The sequence below is a fragment of the Xenopus tropicalis genome, chromosome 2 (genome assembly GCF_000004195.4).
Source record: "Xenopus tropicalis strain Nigerian chromosome 2, UCB_Xtro_10.0, whole genome shotgun sequence".
NCBI classification, from domain to species: Eukaryota; Metazoa; Chordata; class Amphibia; order Anura; family Pipidae; genus Xenopus; species Xenopus tropicalis.
This window is the reverse complement of record NC_030678.2, coordinates 1,127,117-1,145,964: the sequence shown is the minus strand read 5'-3', so window position 1 is coordinate 1,145,964 and position 18,848 is coordinate 1,127,117. Positions and strand designations below refer to the sequence as shown.

Sequence of the window (18,848 nt, the reverse complement as noted above, 5' to 3'; positions counted from 1 at the left end):
GCTACACTATTACCACCAGTACTACACTATTGCCCCCACTGCTACACTATTACCCCCAGTACTACACTATTGCCCCCACTGCTACACTATTACCCCCAGTACTACACTATTGCCCCCACTGCTACACTATTACCCCCAGTACTACACTATTGCCCCCACTGCTACACTATTACCCCCAGTACTACACTATTGCCCCCACTGCTACACTATTGCCCCCAGTAATACACTATTACCCCCACTGCTGCACTATTACCCCCAATACTACACTATTACCCCCAGTACTACACTATTGCCCCCACTGCTACACTATTACCCCCACTGCTGCACTATTGCCCCCCACTGCTGCACTATTACCCCCAGTACTACACTATTACCCCCACTGCTGTAATAGGGGGAGGGGCGTGGTTTATCTGAGCACACAAATGATTGGACGATGGTTGGCACAGGGGGCAGAGGACACTCACACTAGAGACTGACCAATCACTGAGGTTGGTACAAAACGTGTTTATTTGACACTTTTTTCCTGACAGAAATCAGGGAACAGATTTATTACAAAACATAGAAACCCCGAAGCGCCACATTTTTGGATCAGGCGTGACTGTAACAGGGACATTGCTGGACCTTCCCCTGCGGATCAGAACACTCCGGTACCTCAGAGATACAGGGAATCCTGAGGGGAAATAGAGAACCAATGAGAGAATTCCCTCCATGACTGGAGCTGGGGAACCAACCAATCCCGGGGCCCCATGTGTGACTGACGCAACAAATGAACCAATCGTTACAATGTGGGGCGGGTTCTGGCGCCATTACAGGTAAATAGGAGAGGCCCAGGTTCTGCCCACACACAGGGGCCATTAGAGCCAAACTGACCCACCCAGACCCCCGGGGCCATGAAACAGCTGAGCCCATTAGGCAACTGGAGGGAAACAAACACAGACAGGTGGGACTTGCACTGGGGGTCCCAGAATCTGACCCCATACCCCCTCCCCAGGGCAACAGCACATTCTGGGGTATAAATAGGATTTGCACCATTTATATCCAGTGTAAAGGGGAAGTTAACCATACAATTGCAGCTGGCCAATTTGGAGTTTCAGCTCCTCCCCAGTTGCTGCCATAACAGAGCCCACAATAAAGTCACAAGAGATCTGGTTGCCAAGGTCAGTGACCGTAGCAACCTGACAGCAAATCAGACTCCCCTAAATTCTTTTCTTGCTCTAATGCCGTGGGCAGTGGGAGGGGGGGGGGTGGTCAAGGAAGAGGGTTGGGGGTCTGCAGGTTCATGGCAGCCCCCCCACCTGAAGACTTTAGTGGGGGGCCCAGCACAATGAGGGTACTTTGCTGGGGCAGAGACATGAGCACAGTAACGTACTACACACTTTGTACAACAGGCAGATTTGCCCAAATGCCCCCCCCCCCGGCTCCTAGGGGTTATTATTATAGTTACTGATACCATATAACCTATTGTGCAGGGCGGAGAGAAGGACATTGTAAGACCCTTTGTTGTTGCTCTTTATGTTATTTGTTATTGGTTTTTATTCCAATTCCCGTTGTTCTCTAGCTTTTCAGTGTAAATGTGAAAGCTGCTATATGGTTGCTAGGCTCACCAGCCATAGCAACTAGCCTTTTGTGTATAAAAATGCAAACCTGTTCTACCTCTCCAGCCCACCAGTATCTGCAGACATGGAGGGAAGGGGGCAGCTTTACAGCCATAGTGAATGAAGCCCACCTTGTGCCCCACACAGCGCCCCCTAATGCCACCCACAACCCCCCTAATGCCACACACAGCGCCCCCTAATGCCACCCACAGCGCCCCCTAATGCCACCCACAACCCCCCTAATGCCACCCACAGCGCCCCCTAATGCCACCCACAACCCCCCTAATGCCACACACAGCGCCCCCTAATGACACACACAGCACCCCCTAATGCCACACACAGCGCCCCCTAATGCCACCCACAACCCCCCTAATGCCACACACAGCGCCCCCTAATGCCAAACACAACCCCCCTAATGCCACACACAGCCCCCCTAATGACACACACAGCACCCCTAATGCCACACACAGCGCCCCCTAATGACACACACAGCACCCTAATGCCACCCACAACCCCCCTAATGCCACACACAGCCCCCCCTAATGACGCACACAGCACCCCCTAATGCCACACACAGCCCCCCCTAATGCCACACACAGCCCCCCTAATGACGCACACAGCCCCCTAATGCCACACACAGCCCCCCCTAATGCCACACCACAGCCCCCCCTAATGCCACACACAGCGCCCCCTAATGACACACACAGCACCCCTAATGCCACCCACAACCCCCCTAATGCCACACACAGCCCCCCCTAATGACGCACACAGCACCCCCTAATGCCACACACAGCCCCCCCTAATGCCACACACAGCCCCCCCTAATGACGCACACAGCACCCCCTAATGCCACACACAGCCCCCCCTAATGCCACACACAGCCCCCCCTAATGACGCACACAGCCCCCCTAATGCCACACACAACCCCCCTAATGCCACACACAGCGCCCCCTAATGACACACACAGCACCCCTAATGCCACCCACAACCCCCCTAATGCCACACACAGCCCCCCCTAATGACGCACACAGCACCCCCTAATGCCACACACAGCCCCCCCTAATGCCACACACAGCCCCCCCTAATGCCACACACAGCCCCCCCTAATGACGCACACAGCACCCCCTAATGCCACACACAGCCCCCCCTAATGCCACACACAGCCCCCCTAATGCCACACACAGCCCCCCTAATGCCACACACAGCCCCCCTAATACCACACACAGCACCCCCTAATGTCACACACAGCGCCCCCTAATGCCACACACAGCGCCCCCTAATGCCACACACAGCCCCCCCTAATGCCACACACAGCGCACCCTAATGCCACACACAGCCCCCCCTAATGCCACACACAGCGCCCCCTAATGACACACACAGCACCCCTAATGCCACACACAGCGCCCCCTAATGCCACACACAGCGCCCCCTAATGCCACACACAGCCCCCCTAATGCCACACACAGCCCCCCTAATGCCACACACAGCCCCCCTAATGACACACACAGCACCCCCTAATGCCACACACAGCGCCCCCTAATGCCACACACAGCGCCCCCTAATGCCACACACAGCCCCCCCTAATGCCACACCACAGCGCACCCTAATGCCACACACAGCGCACCCTAATGCCACACACAGCGCCCCTAATGCCACACACAGCGCACCCTAATGCCACACACAGCCCCCTAATGCCACACACAGCGCCCCCTAATGCCACACACAGCCCCCCTAATGCCACACACAGCCCCCACTAATGCCACACACAGCCCCCCTAATGCCACACACAGCCCCCACTAATGCCACACACAGCGCCCCTAATGCCACACACAGCGCACCCTAATGCCACACACAGCCCCCCTAATGCCACACACAGCGCCCCCTAATGCCACACACAGCGCCCCCTAATGCCACACACAGCCCCCCTAATGCCACACACAGCCCCCCTAATGCCAAACACAGCCCCCCTAATGCCACACACAGCGCACCCTAATGCCACACACAGCCCCCCTAATGCCACACACAGCCCCCTAATGCCACACACAGCCCCCCTAATGCCACACACAGCGCACCCTAATGCCACACACAGCCCCCCTAATGCCACACACAGCCCCCCTAATGCCACACACAGCCCCCCTAATGCCACACACAGCGCACCCTAATGCCACACACAGCCCCCCTAATGCCACACACAGCGCCCCCTAATGCCACCCACAACCCCCCTAATGCCACACACAGCGCCCCCTAATGACACACACAGCGCCCCCTAATGCCACACACAGCCCCCCTAATGCCACACACAGCGCCCCCTAATGCCACACACAGCCCCCCTAATGCCACACACAGCGCACCCTAATGACACACACAGCACCCCCTAATGCCACACACAGCGCCCCCTTGTGGGCCATGGAGGCCTGATACAAGTGGCACCTCTGATCAGTCCAATATGAGGATAACGGGGTGAGGGGATCCTTTTCCATGAGTCCCCCAGTCTTGGTATCACCCATTCCATCCCACCCACACAGCCTCCCTAGGGGGCCCTCCAGCTGTTGAGACCGCAGGCTGCGCCCTCTCTCGTAACCGCTTTAGGGTGTCTATTTGTCGCCATTATTGACAGCCCATTGGGGCCCCGTCACACAGCTTCTTGGGGGGCCTCCTCTCCCCTTTCTGACAGTTGGAGGGCCCCCATGTCAGGGATTCGGGGCTAGACGTCCAGCACATGGTTGAGGTAAGAGATATAGCAAATGGCCAAGCGCAGAATCTCAATCTTGGAGAGTTTCTTGTCGGGGGGCAGGGTGGGCAGCAGGTGGCGCAGCTCAGAAAATGCCACGTTAAAAGCCTCAACGCGGACGCGCTCCCTCGTGGCGTGGGCACAGCGGTACTTGGCCGTGGCCCTCCTTCTGCGCCGCCTCTCTTCCCGGCTCAGCCGCGGCGGCAAACATGTGCCCCCACCATCCGTCTCGCTGCCCCCCTTAATCTCTGTCTCCGACTGTACTGAGGGGGCATCCGAATCCACTTGCTCAGCACTCACCATCATCATCATCAGCCCACAGGGAGCCTGGGAGAGAGAGACAGAGGGGCCACAGGGTGAGAAACTGCGATCTGTACAGGGACCGCCCCTATAAATACACTGCCCCTCCCATTGCGCCCCTCGACCGTATACAGAGCCTACTTACAGTACCGCCCCTCGCCCGTATACAGACCCTACGTACAGTACTGCCCCTCGCCCGTATACAGACCCTACGTACAGTACCGCCCCTCGCCCGTATACAGACCCTACGTACAGTACCGCCCCTCGCCCGTATACAGACCCTACGTACAGTACTGCCCCTCGCCCGTATACAGACCCTACGTACGGTACTGCCCCTCGCCCGTATACAGACCCTACGTACAGTACTGCCCCTCGCCCGTATACAGACCCTACGTACAGTACTGCCCCTCGCCCGTATACAGACCCTACGTACAGTACTGCCCCTCGCCCGTATACAGACCCTACGTACGGTACTGCCCCTCGCCCGTATACAGACCCTACGTACAGTACTGCCCCTCGCCCGTATACAGACCCTACGTACGGTACTGCCCCTCGCCCGTATACAGACCCTACGTACAGTACTGCCCCTCGCCCGTATACAGACCCTACGTACAGTACTGCCCCTTGCCCGTATACAGACCCTACGTACGGTACTGCCCCTCGCCCGTATACAGACCCTACGTACGGTACTGCCCCTCGCCCGTATACAGACCCTAGGTACAGTAATTGCCCCTCGCCCGTATACAGACCCTATGTACAGTAATTGCCCCTCGCCCGTATACAGACCCTACGTACAGTACTGCCCCTCGCCCGTATACAGACCCTACGTACAGTACTGCCCCTCGCCCGTATACAGACCCTACGTACAGTAATTGCCCCTCGCCCGTATACAGACCCTACGTACAGTAATTGCCCCTCGCCCGTATACAGACCCTACGTACAGTACTGCCCCTCGCCCGTATACAGATCCTACGTACAGTACTGCCCCTCGCCCGTATACAGACCCTACGTACAGTAATTGCCCCCCATGTCTGTACAGAGCACTTACCTGGCTGTAGCGCAGCGGTGGTACCTTGGGGGCTTCACAGCATCACACAATCCATTTCCCGGGGTCGGCAGCAGCGGTCGGGGGGGGTTGAGACCCAGTGGCCCCTGTGGCGCTGGGGGGGGATAAGGAGAGTGGTACCCGGGTCGGACCCTGTGAGAGGAATGTGCGGTCGGTGCCGGTGACTGAGGGACGGGGGGGAAGAGGCGCAGGAGGAGTCTCCCTCCCTTGGGTGCCACACAGCTCAGGAATAGTGGGGGGGGCATGGGGGGCCCCTCTAATGGGAATTTGCCATTGGCCAGTGGGAGCGGCGCAAGGACCCTAATTGGTTGTGACATCTGTCAGTGTTAGAGGGAACGCAGAGATGGAGGGGCCCGGCCAAGCACAGACTAATAAATAGCCCCCCCGGCCCTCTCGGCACAGCTGAGCCCTATTCCCCCCCCAGACACGGAATCTACAGATATAACAGGGTCTCTGCCCCCCCCCCCACAGATTAACAAGGTCACATTGGGCTCCTGTACAGCTGCGGCCCCCGAGTCTCTCACACTGGCACCCAATGCCACTCGCCGGCCGCCATGTTGGCTGAAGGGGGGGGGAGCGGTGCTTTGCTGGGTCTTATCCAGATTAACCCCCTCAGTGCCAGGAAAACATGGACATAATGTTCCTTCTCTCTCCCTGGCACAGAAGGGGTTACAGTACATAGACAGTAGCCCTATAGGGCTCACTAAGGCTGTTTCTGCCTCTTCCATTGTGTGTAATGGGTTTGTTCTGCCCCAACCCCCTGCCCAGTGCTGCCATATATGGTGCTGTATAAATATATTCATAATAAGGGCTAAATGGCAATTGTAAGCTCACTGGGGCAGGGACTGATGGGAATGGGATAGGGACCTTAGATTGTAAGCTCACTGGGGCAGGGACTGATGGGAATGTGATAGGGACCTTAGATTGTAAGCTCACTGGGGCAGGGGCTGATGGGAATGTGCTAGGGACCTTAGATTGTAAGCTCACTGGGGCAGGGGCTGATGGGAATGGGATAAGGACCTTAGACTGTAAGCTCACTGGGGCAGGGACCGATGGGAATGTGATAGGGGCCTTAGATTGTAAGCTCAGTGGGGCAGGGACCGATGGGAATGTGATAGGGATCTTAGATTGTAAGCTCACTGGGACAGGGACTGATGGGAATGGGATAGGGACCTTAGATTGTAAGCTCACTGGGGCAGGGACTGATGGGAATGTGATAGGGACCTTAGATTGTAAGCTCACTGGGACAGGGACTGATGGGAATGGGATAGGGACCTTAGATTGTAAGCTCACTGGGGCAGGGGCTGATGGGAATGTGATAGGGACCTTAGATTGTAAGCTCACTGGGGCAGGGGCTGATGGGAATGTGATAGGGACCTTAGATTGTAAGCTCACTGGGGCAGGGACTGATGGGAATGTGATAGGGACCTTAGATTGTAAGCTCACTGGGGCAGGGACTGATGGGAATGTGATAGGGACCTTAGATTGTAAGCTCACTGGGGCAGGGACTGATGGGAATGTGATAGGGACATTAGACTGTAAGCTCACTGGGGCAGGGACTGATGGGAATGGGATAGGGACCTTAGATTGTAAGCTCACTGGGGCAGGGACTGATGGGAATGTGATAGGGACCTTAGATTGTAAGCTCACTGGGGCAGGGACTGATGGGAATGGGATAGGGACCTTAGAGTGTAAGCTCACTGGGGCAGGGACTGATGGGAATGGGATAGGGACCTTAGATTGTAAGCTCACTGGGGCAGGGACTGATGGGAATGGGATAGGGACCTTAGATTGTAAGCTCACTGGGGCAGGGGCTGATGGGAATGGGATAGGGACCTTAGATTGTAAGCTCACTGGGGCAGGGGCTGATGGGAATGTGATACTGGCCTTAGATTGTAAACTCACTGGGGCAGGGACCGATGGGAATGGGATAGGGGCCTTAGATTGTAAGCTCAGTGGGGCAGGGACCGATGGGAATGTGATAGGGACCTTAGATTGTAAGCTCACTGGGGCAGGGACTGATGGGAATGGGATAGGGACCTTAGATTGTAAGCTCACTGGGGCAGGGACTGATGGGAATGGGATAGGGACCTTAGATTGTAAGCTTACTGGGGCAGGGGCTGATGGGAATGGGATAGGGACCTTAGATTGTAAGCTCACTGGGGCAGGGGCTGATGGGAATGGGATAGGGACCTTAGATTGTAAGCTCACTGGGGCAGGGGCTGATGGGAATGTGATACTGGCCTTAGATTGTAAACTCACTGGGGCAGGGACTGATGGGAATGGGATAGGGACCTTAGATTGTAAGCTCACTGGGGCAGGGGCTGATGGGAATGGGATAGGGGCCTTAGAGTGTAAGCTCACTGGGGCAGGGCTGGTGGGAATGATGTATAATCTCCGCACCATGCTGCACATATAAACACAGAATAATAGTAAGAATAGGCCCCTCCCCCAGCTGCTGCCTGTGCCCGGGGCTTACAGATAAGGAGGAGTTCCCGGGGGTGGGACTGGAACCAATAACAGGATACATGTCATTACTTGCTCTGAAGACCCAAAGGAAAACAAACTGTCAGTTTCACTGTTCTGATCCATCAATTAGACACCTTGCACTCACCTATAGGCAGCTTGGCCCAGGCTCCTCCCACTGAGGGGCACAAGTTAAAGGGCGGGGTCACCTTTAAGTTAACTTTTAGTTTGTTATAGAATGGCCAACTCTGAGCAACTTTTCTACTATTTATTTTGTATAGTTTTTTTAAATATTCGCTGTCTTTTTCTAACACTTTGCAGCTTTCAAATGGGGGTCAGTGACCCCGGCAGCCAAACCCTATTGCTCTGTGAGGCTCCAGTTTTATTGTGTTGGGGGGGGAAACCTCCAGACTGGGCTTCCACATGGGGGTCAGTGACCCCGGCAGCCAAACCCTATTGCTCTGTGAGGCTCCAGTTTTATTGTGTTGGGGGGTAAACCTCCAGACTGGGCTTCCACATGGGGGTCAGTGACCCCGGCAGCCAAACCCTATTGCTCTGTGAGGCTCCAGTTTTATTGTGTTGGGGGGTAAACCTCCAGACTGGGCTTCCACATGGGGGTCAGTGACCCCGGCAGCCAAACCCTATTGCTCTGTGAGGCTCCAGTTTTATTGTGTTGGGGGGGAAACCCCCAGAATGGGCTTCCACATGGGGGTCACTGACCCCGGCAGCCAAACCCTATTGCTCTGAGGCTCCAGTTTTATTGTGTTGGGGGGGAAACCCCCAGACTGGGCTTCCACATGGGGGTCAGTGACCCCGGCAGCCAAACCCTATTGCTCTGAGGCTCCAGTTTTATTGTGTTGGGGGGGAAACCCCCAGACTGGGCTTCCACATGGGGGTCAGTGACCCCGGCAGCCAAACCCTATTGCTCTGAGGCTCCAGTTTTATTGTGTTGGGGGGGAAACCCCCAGACTGGGCTTCCACATGGGGGTCAGTGACCCCGGCAGCCAAACCCTATTGCTCTGAGGCTCCAGTTTTATTGTGTTGGGGGGGAAACCCCCAGACTGGGCTTCCACATGGGGGTCACTGACCCCGGCAGCCAAACCCTATTGCTCTGTGAGGCTCCAGTTTTATTGTTACTTTTTATTCCTTATCTTTCTATTAATGTCCTCTCCTATCAATTTTTCAGTCTCTCATTCAAATTACTCCCTGGTTGCTAAGATAATTTGGCCCCAGCAACCAGATAGCTGCTGAAACTCCAAACTGCAGAGCTGCTGAACAAAAAGTGATATCATTAAAAAACTACACATAATAAAAAAATTAAGACCAAGTGCCCGCCCTCCCATGCACCCCGCCCACTCACGCCCCATGCGTCCCGCCCACTCACGGGTTAATAACTACATTGGGATATGAAGTAGTAGAGAAGGGGTTTGTACGATGAGAGGGAAGGGTTACTATACTGAGGGGAGTATATAGTAGGAGGGAAGGCGTTACTGTAGCCATGGGGAGCAATTGAGGTGGGGCACCGGGTAGATTTACTTGACTCAGCCGGCAAACCATAGTCTTGCGGTTCAAGCCTCTCTTTCGCGATCGATGTAAATTCCTACGCTCTCTTTTTCCCGCCCACATCCTTGGCCACGCCCCGTAGCTCGGTTTGCACAAATCAAAAACGTATACAAAGAAAGTAACAAAGACACGCCCCCTGTGGGCGGGGCTGTACCTGCCAGGAAGATACGGGGGAGGTAAGTACCGGCTGGGGGTGTAGGTAGTGGAACAGCGCGGAGGAACTAGCGGTTAGTAGGTGTGGGGGGGAGGGGAATGTACCTACCCCCATACCCCGAGCCGAGGGGTAAGTACGTTCCTATAGCGCTACAGGCTGGAGGGGCAGATATTATGATGAGTTATAGGAGTATGGGGTAGGTACATTGGGGGTGGGGCCAAGGGGCGGGGCTGTAGCCAATAAGTGGGCGGGTCTCCGTGTTTGAGTCATTGCTGTTTCCCGGGTTTGTGCCCCTCATATCTGCCCCAAACTGGCCAATCACTAACTCTCTCTCCTGGGGTCTCTCTCTGATTGGCCAGCTCCCAATCACAGGTATGAGTGGCCCCACCTCCTTGCTAGAGTGTCAGCTTTTTGGACAAACACTGCTTCTAGGATTCTGCCCCAGTGGGAGCGGCCCGGGGGTACAGATTGCAGTTGGTCACTGTGCCAGTATTTGGCTCTGTAACCCCTGGGTGGGTCAGTAATGCCCCAGGCGGGGCAAGTTCTGGGCACAGTATAATATGATTGGTCGGTTCCCTTACAGACACCCCATGCTCAGGCCGGCGGGTCCCACAGATGGAGGTGGAGGGGGCACTGAAGCTGGTGGGGGAAATGGGAATCTATCAGATCTACCTCTCCTTCCTATTGGCTGTACTGCTGCAGGTGAGTGGGGGGGGGGTCACATGATGTGGGGCAGGGGGGGGGTCACATGATGTGGGGCAGGGGGGGGGGCTGATTATAAGGGGCAGCTGACTGGGGAGGTAAAAGTTCAGCGCCCCCCCTTGTCTGCACAGTGTATATAGTGGGAATATAGTGTCCCAGAAGGAGCTGATATCGGGGTGGGGCAGAAGCAACTCGCAGCAGGGGGGGGATGGGGCAGAAGGAGTTGATGGGGGGGTGGGGCAGAATGAGCTCATAGCGGGGGGGGGGATGGGGTAGAAGGAGCTGATGGGGGGGAATGGGGCAGAAAGAGCTGTTAGTAGGGGGGAATGGGGTAGAATGAGCTGATAGCGGGGGGGGATGGGGTAGAATGAGCTGATAGTGGGGGGGATGGGGTAGAATGAGCTGATAGCGGGGGGGATGGGGTAGAATGAGCTGATAGTGGGGGGGATGGGGTAGAATGAGCTGATAGTGGGGGGGATGGGGTAGAATGAGCTGATAGCGGGGGGATGGGGTAGAATGAGCTGATAGTGGGGGGGATGGGGTAGAATGAGCTGATAGTGGGGGGGGGATGGGGTAGAATGAGCTGATAGTGGGGGGGGGATGGGGTAGAATGAGCTGATAGTGGGGGGGGGATGGGGTAGAATGAGCTGATAGTGGGGGGATGGGGCAGAAGGAGCTGAGAGCAGGGGGGGGTGGGGCAGAAGGAGCTGATGGGGGGGGCAGAAGGAGCTGATGGGGGGGGCAGAAGGAGCTGATGGGGGGGGCAGAAGGAGCTGATGGGGGGGGGCAGAAGGAGCTGATGGGGGGGGCAGAAGGAGCTGATGGGGGGGGCAGAAGGAGCTGATGGGGGGGGGCAGAAGGAGCTGATGGGGGGGGGCAGAAGGAGCTGATGGGGGGGGGGCAGAAGGAGCTGATGGGGGGGGGGCAGAAGGAGCTGATGGGGGGGGGGGCAGAAGGAGCTGATGGGGGGGGGGCAGAAGGAGCTGATGGGGGGGCAGAAGGAGCTGATGGGGGGGGGCAGAAGGAGCTGATGGGGGGGGGGGCAGAAGGAGCTGATGGGGGGGGGGGGCAGAAGGAGCTGATACCCTGGGAACTGACGTTATTCATACAAACCAATGTGCCCCCAGCTTTACTCTGCCACAGAAGCCATCATTATAACCATACTGGGGGCCACCCCCCCATACCACTGGATGAATGACAGCCTTACAGCCAATGGCAGCCGGGGGAAGCAATATGGGAGCCAATTACCTGCAGAGGGAGAACATGGACATGTGGTCTTTGATGGAAACTTTACCTCCATTGTGTCAGAGGTAGGTACGCCTGTTGGTACCCCCCAGTATACATGGTGTAACCCCCCGCCCCCCCCCAGCAAGGTTTCCTGCAGTTTGGGGGACCCGCCTCTCACTCTCCTGCCTTCCCATTGCACTGGGTCTCCCAGTGGTTCCTAGTGGGAGGGGCCGCGTACGAGGTCAGTGTGTCCAGCTCGGTGTATTTCGGAGGAGTTCTCATCGGGGTGATCAGCTTTGGGCAACTGTCGGACCGGTTTGGTAGGAAGCCGGTGTATGTGACGGGTAAGGGGCAAGTGGGCATCTTTATAGGGAGACGCAGGCGCCAGGGACTGGGGTGGCACTTGGCACTCTGGGGGGTGTGGCTTGGCTGGCAGTGAGAGGCTATTGGCCGGTTTGTCTCTTGTTCCCGCAGGTTTGGCCCTGGAGGTGGTATTTGCCGTGATGAACGCACTGACCCCCATATTCCCGCTGTTCCTGCTGACGCGGTTTCTCGTAGGAGTCATGAATGGCGGCATGTCGCTCGTGGCCTTTGTCCTGCTCAATGAATGTATTGGTGCCTCCTACTGGGCAGCTGCGGGTACTGCACCTTCTTCTCTAAATCCTCCCATGGCTCCTCCCAGGCCATTACCCTGTCCTGTTATTCGCTGCACCCCCTCAAAGTTTTTATATTACCCCTAGGGGCAATTGTACACAATAAGATTTGTTGCCTGTGGTTAAATCCATGTTACCAGATCTCCCAAAAATGCATTCAGCCCCATAAAGGGGTGGGTCACCTCTTATGTTTTTAACTTTACTATGTTACAGAATGGCCTATTGTAAGCAACTTTCCAATTGGTCCTCATTATTTATTTTTTATAGTTTTTGAATTATTTGCCTTATTCTTTGCAGCTTTCCAATGGGGGTCACTGACCCCGGCAGCTAAAAACTATTGCTCCGCGATGCTATAGATTTATTGTCACGTTTTATAACTTTTTCTATTCAGGCCCCTCTCCTCTTCATATACCAGCCTCTCGCGTAAACCTCTACCTGGTAGCTAAGGTAATTTGGACCCTAGCAACCAGATAGCTGCTGAACAAAAAGTGGAAAAACTAAAAATAATAAAAAATGAAGACCAATTGCAAGTTGTCTCAGAATATAAGTCTCTACATCAAACTAAAAGTTAACTAAAAGGTGAACAATGCCTTTAACCCTTTGCTGCCTGACACCCCATGTCCCTTCCCAGAGCTGCTGATACTGGAACCCCCACTTCTCAGATACTGGGGTTTGTAGTTCAGCACTTCTGTGCCCCCGTGTCACACTGCCCCCCCTCTTTGTGCTCACAGGCTCGCTGGGTTCCCTCTGCTTTGCTGTGGGCATTGCCCAGTTTGCCCTGATTGGGTACTTTATCCGCTCATGGAGGCTGCTGGCCCTGCTGGTGAATGTGCAAGGAGCGGCCGTGCTGGCGCTTTCCCTGTGAGTATCGGTGTGGGAGTGTCAGTGTTGGGGCCACACCCCTTAGTGGGAGGGGAAATAACGGGAATCTCATGTTGGTTACAGCTGTATCCCAGAATCCCCCCGCTGGCTGCACGCTCAGGGGCGCCTCCGCGAGGCACAGGAATCCTTACTCTCTCTGGGGCGCAGGAACCGCAGGAAGGTCACTTCATTCACTCTCTGCCCGCGGCAGAAAGACTCCGCCCACAGCGCCAACATCCTCACCATATACAGCAACGCCATCCTGCGCCAGCGCACACTCATCATGATGTGGGTCTGGTAGGTACCGAATGGGCAACTACCCTTTGCCTCCTATTTACCCCTCTCCTCCCACTAAGCAAGCTTGTTCTGCTCAGGGTGCGGTATCCCAGAATCCCCTTTGTCAGGGTTAGATATCCCAGAATCCCCTTTGTCAGGGTTAGATATCCCAGAATCCCCTTTGTCAGGGTTAGATATCCCAGAATCCCCTTTGTCAGGGTTAGATATCCCAGAATCCCCTTTGTCAGGGTTAGATATCCCAGAATCCCCTTTGTCAGGGTTAGATATCCCAGAATCCCCTTTGTCAGGGTTAGATATCCCAGAATCCCCTTTGTCAGGGTTAGATATCCCAGAATCCCCTTTGTCAGGGTTAGATATCCCAGAATCCCCTTTGTCAGGGTTAGATATCCCAGAATCCCCTTTGTCAGGGTTAGATATCCCAGAATCCCCTTTGTCGGGGTTAGATATCCCAGAATCCCCTTTGTCGGGGTTAGATATCCCAGAATCCCCTTTGTCGGGGTTAGATATCCCAGAATCCTCTTTGTCGGGGTTAGATATCCCAGAATCCCCTTTGTCGGGGTGAGGTATCCCAGAATCCCCTTTGTCAGGGTTAGATATCCCAGAATCCCCTTTGTCAGGGTGAGGTATCCCAGAATCCCCTTTGTCAGGGTTAGATATCCCAGAATCCCCTTTGTCAGGGTTAGATATCCCAGAATCCCCTTTGTCAGGGTGAGGTATCCCAGAATCCTCTGCTGCAGCCTCTGACTCTGCATTCCCCATGGTGCAGGTTTGTGTGCAGCCTGGTGTATTATGGGCTCACACTCAGCTCTGGGGACCTGGGAGGGGACATCTACCTGAATCTGGCGCTGTCCGGCCTGGCCGAACTCCCTGCCTACCCCCTGTGTATGTACCTCATCAACCACAAAAGGTGAGTGGCTGTGGGTGGGGATATAAGAGGGCGGGGAGGGACAGGGGGTGGGGATATAAGAGGGCGGGGAGGGACGGGGTGGGGATATAAGAGGGCGGGGAGGGACAGGGGGTGGGGATATAAGAGGGCGGGGAGGGACAGGGGGTGGGGATATAAGAGGGCGGGGAGGGAAATGGGGTGGGATATAAGAGGGCGGGGAGGGACAGGGGGTGGGGATATAAGAGGGCGGGGAGGGACAGGGGGGTGGGGATATAAGAGGGCGGGGAGGGACGGGGTGGGGATATAAGAGGGCGGGGAGGGACAGGGGGTGGGGATATAAGAGGGCGGGGAGGGACAGGGGTGGGGATATAAGAGGGCGGGGAGGGAAATGGGGTGGGGATATAAGAGGGCGGGGAGGGACAGGGGGTGGGGATATAAGAGGGCGGGGAGGGACAGGGGGTGGGGATATAAGAGGGCGGGGAGGGGCAGGGGGTGGGGATATAAGAGGGCGGGGAGGAGCAGGGGGTGGGGATATAAGAGGGCGGGGAGGGACAGGGGGGTGGGGATATAAGAGGGCGGGGAGGGACAGGGGGGTGGGGATATAAGAGGGCGGGGAGGGACAGGGGGTGGGGATATAAGAGGGCGGGGAGGGACAGGGGGTGGGGATATAAGAGGGCGGGGAGGGACAGGGGGTGGGGATATAAGAGCCTGCCTATAATAACAGCCCCGCCCCATGTCTCTCAGAGTTGGCCGCCGGGGGTCTCTGGCCGGGTTCCTGTGCGTCGGGGGAGGAGCCTGTCTGCTCATTATGTTGGTTCCTGGAAAAACAGGTAAAATCTGTCTCTGGGTTTGAGATTTAATGACATAAGGGATTGTGGGTAATGAATATGACTGACCCCCTGGCTTTCCTTGCCACCCCCCCTGGCTCTTTGTGAAGGATTGTGGGTAACGAGCAGTTCTCTCTCCCAGGTTCGGGGCCCCTCTCGGTGCTGAACAGCCAGACCCTGTCTCTCCTGGGGAAGCTGAACATCAGCGCCGCCTTCAACATTGTCTATATATACAGCTCGGAGCTGTACCCCACCTGTGTCAGGTACTGTTACCCCCCCCGGTGTCAGGTACCCCCCCCCCACCTGTGTCAGGTACCCCCCCCACCGGTGTCAGGTACCCCCCCCCCCCACCGGTGTCAGGTACCCCCCTCCCCCTCGTGTCAGGTACCCCCCCCCACCTGTGTCAGGTACTGTTACCCCCCACCCTGTTTATTAGGGGTAATACCCCTGCCCCCCCTCCTCCCCCCCCCCCAGGGGTATATACACTGTCAGGGGGGCAGCACATTCCGACTTAAGTTTCTCCCTTGCAGGAACCTGGGGATGGGCGTCTGCTCCATGTTCTCTCGGATTGGGGGAATCATTGCCCCCTTCATCCCGGCGCTGGTACGTTCATTCCATCTCTACATACAGATTGGGGGTCCGACATTGGTACCTGGAGGGTTTATTGCCCCTGAGGAGTCTTTTCATGGGGGGCAATAGTGGTACCTGCATTCTCAGAGCAAGGGATACCGCTGGCTCTCTGCCTGCACGGAGCATTCTCTGTACTCTGCATAGTGCCAGGAGGCGGGGCTAATTCTAAGCGCAGTGGGTGGGGTATAGCTCAGAGATCCCACCTGCTAGTACTGCAGCAGAATAAGCCCCACCCTGAGTCCTGAGGAAGCCGAGCCATTGGCTGCAGGTAGAGGTGACAGGTCTGTGGTGGGTTGTGAGTGGGGCCATTATTCCCTTGTGTTAGATTGCAAGCTCTTATGAGCAGCTGCTCTGGGTATAGCCCTGTGTAGGTGGGAGTGTATAGGATATAGGGTAACATGCAGGGGTATTTACTGTAGCTTTATTGCCCCTAGCGATTTGCCCACTGGGCTCTCCCATTCATCGTGTTCGGTGCTGCCGGTGTCTCCGCCGGGCTCCTGAGCCTCCTGCTCCCAGAAACCCTCAGTGCCCCCCTCCCCGAGACCCTGGCAGACCTGCGCGGGGCCCCGTACCGACGCCTGGAGCCGGATGGGGAGGCGATGCTGCACCGGCCGCAGGTACGATTGGTCAGTTGATCAGGGGTGGGGATAAAAAGGGTACTCTGGGGTGGGGCTTCTTCCTGTTTCTTATCCTATTGGCCAGGGAAACAACCCCTAGTCATTGGTCTAGTTTGGGCAATAACTTTCTACCCCAGTCAGGGTGCCATTCAATCCATTGTGTTGCTTTCTGTATGCAGGCGGAGCTTGGGGCCTTCACCAATGGGAGCAGTGAGGAAGATGAAGAGGAGGAGCTTGATGCAGTGAGGGAGTGCCAAGCTCTGATCTGACTCTCAGGAGTGGGGGTGCCATACAGGGTGCCACCTTTGGGCAACTTGGGCACCCATCTGCAGCTGTGCAGGCACGTGGGCACTGGCGTTACTGGAAGCGCATCCCATGGTGCCCTGGGGCAGGAGGCACACTTTGGGCAAGATCAGTGTCCCGGGGGGCTGTTACGAATGGAAAGGGCAAGAGCTGGAGACGGGGGGCGAGTGGGTGGAGTAGCTCCACCCACTGCTCAGCAGCCTTTATGTGAAGGGGGGGCAGAAGTGCAATAGACAAGTATTTGTGCTTTATATTGGGGGGGTTATAGGGCCAAGGGCACACGCAATATTAATGGGGGGCAGCTGCTCCTGCGGGCAGGGAAGGCTGCACAGTTACATCTGGGGGGGCACAGAACACTTTGGGGGTTCAGGTGCCTCATGTTCCAGCCCCATAGCTCATCCGGGGCCCCCGAATATACTAGAACGGAGTCACTTATAGGTCACTAGGCTGCCCTGGGGGCGGGGCTTGGCCGGGCACAGTCGGATCACATGGCGGTATCTCGGGCCCAGTTTGGGGCCGGCCCTTAGAGATGTCGCTCAGCTCAGGGAAATAATAGTGAATGGGAGTTGGGGGGTCTTTATTGTGGGGGGGTCAGAATAATAAAATGGCAGTTTGTAATAATCTGTAAACTGTTTTTATGATTTACTGAATACCCCATGGGGGTCTGACAGAACAGTCCGGCTCAGGCGGAGCTTGTGGGTCGGACCAACAGAATAGTCCGGCTCAGGTGGGGCTTGTGGGTCGGACCAACAGAACAGTCCGGCTCAGGCGGAGCTTGTGGGTCGGACCAACAGAATAGTCCGGCTCAGGTGGGGCTTGTGGGTCGGACCAACAGAACAGTCCGGCTCAGGCGGAGCTTGTGGGTCGGACCAACAGAATAGTCCGGCTCAGGTGGGGCTTGTGGGTCGGCCCAACAGAACAGTCCGGCTCAGGTGGGGCTTGTGGGTCAGCGGGTTGGCCCAACAGAACAGTCCGGCTCAGGTGGGGCTTGTGGGTCAGCGGGTCAGCCCAACAGAACAGTCCGGCTCAGGCGGGGCTTGTGGGTCGGACCAAGGGAACATTCCAGCACAAAGCAACTTTCTCAGAACCAAGCCGCTAATTCTGGGCCGGGCCCTCAGTGCGGGGCAGCGCTGCCCAAGCCTATAATAGGGCACTTTATCCTCAGGTACACATTAACCCTTTGTATTCTGATAATTGTGTCCATTACTTTAGCTGGGAATGACTTCCATGCATCCACTACTCTTTCATTATATTGGCACCGCCTACCCTCACTCCGGGGCCAGCACACCTGTATATCGGGGACACAGCAGCCTTACAATAGGACCCCCTGGCCTGTGCGCGGAGTGAGTGTAGGGAAAGAAGCTTCTCCCAGGATGCAGTGGGGCTCATTTAATGGCTGCTAAATTTAACTGGCCTAGTTTCCCATAGCAACCAATCGGCTCTTTGCTTTCATTTTCTACCAATTGGTAGATGAGTTGTTTGTCTTTATTGCAGCTCTGATTGCTCCGCGAGTGTGAGTGTGTGTTTGAGTGTGAGTGTGTGTTTGAGTGTGAGTGTGTGTTTGAGTGTGAGTGGTACACAGGGTGTAGTTCAGCCGCAGCCCCCAATTTGTGTCATTAAATAAATCTGCCAATAGGGGAGGGGAAGCTTTACTGGGGGGGACGTGCCAGTCACATGACCCAGTGCAGAGTGGGGGCTGTGGGCAGAATGAGGTCAGTGGGCATCGGGGAGGCGGGGCTACAAGGGAACCAATCGATCTCATTGCTGTGGGCAAAGTTAAAGTGGGACAGTCGGCGCCGGTGTCACATTGGGTTTGTGGATATACTGGGCCCCCCCATCTTGGCTGCCAGTGGGGTTCTGGGGGCCACAGTTTGGGTTACAGTACAATAAGCCAATCACACCCAGTTATGGAGCCAACATGCCAGTAAGGGGCCCGGGGGATGATCCTTGTTACCCCATTGGGGCAGTCA

General features: G+C 56.0%; 2 protein-coding genes across 8 annotated transcripts; one reads left to right on the top strand and one right to left on the bottom strand.

Moving 5' to 3' along the window:
• The first annotated feature begins 524 nt into the window (after nucleotides 1–524).
• On the top strand, nucleotides 525–17,761 carry slc22a15.1 (solute carrier family 22 member 15). 7 transcript variants are annotated; one of them, XM_031895860.1, is made up of 13 exons: nucleotides 525–812; nucleotides 10,459–10,577; nucleotides 11,705–11,887; nucleotides 12,016–12,148; nucleotides 12,279–12,443; nucleotides 13,189–13,318; nucleotides 13,403–13,615; nucleotides 14,382–14,522; nucleotides 15,246–15,331; nucleotides 15,471–15,591; nucleotides 15,859–15,931; nucleotides 16,393–16,561; nucleotides 16,750–17,761. In XM_031895860.1, exons 1-13 carry the CDS (start codon nucleotides 767–769, stop codon nucleotides 16,842–16,844), a joined length of 1,674 nt encoding a protein of 557 aa, XP_031751720.1. In that variant the 5' UTR covers nucleotides 525–766; the 3' UTR covers nucleotides 16,845–17,761. The 7 variants fall into 7 exon arrangements, with proteins under 7 accessions (XP_031751720.1, XP_031751719.1, XP_031751722.1 ...); XM_031895859.1 differs by having other exon boundaries at nucleotides 527–812; nucleotides 16,393–16,575; nucleotides 16,755–17,761; XM_031895862.1 differs by lacking the exon at nucleotides 525–812 and adding an exon at nucleotides 9,795–9,897 and having other exon boundaries at nucleotides 16,393–16,575; nucleotides 16,755–17,761.
• On the bottom strand, nucleotides 3,925–6,252 carry nhlh2 (nescient helix-loop-helix 2). The gene is made up of 2 exons (XM_031896409.1): nucleotides 5,675–6,252; nucleotides 3,925–4,653 (listed from the first exon to the last, which is right to left on the bottom strand). The coding sequence occupies exon 2, from the start codon at nucleotides 4,636–4,638 to the stop codon at nucleotides 4,300–4,302; it is 339 nt and encodes a 112-aa protein (XP_031752269.1). The 5' UTR covers nucleotides 4,639–4,653; nucleotides 5,675–6,252; the 3' UTR covers nucleotides 3,925–4,299.
• Nucleotides 17,762–18,848: the final 1,087 nt, after the last annotated feature.

Coding starts and splice junctions, on each gene's coding strand:
- slc22a15.1 (XM_031895859.1), top strand. CDS start 767: ATGAACCAATCGTTACAATGTGGGGCGGGTTCTGGCGCCATTACAG. Junction 10,578..11,704: donor TATTGGCTGTACTGCTGCAG/GTGAGTGGGGGG, acceptor ATGTGCCCCCAG/CTTTACTCTGCCACAGAAGC. Junction 11,888..12,015: donor TTACCTCCATTGTGTCAGAG/GTAGGTACGCCT, acceptor TGGGTCTCCCAG/TGGTTCCTAGTGGGAGGGGC.
- nhlh2 (XM_031896409.1), bottom strand. CDS start 4,638: ATGATGATGATGGTGAGTGCTGAGCAAGTGGATTCGGATGCCCCCTCA.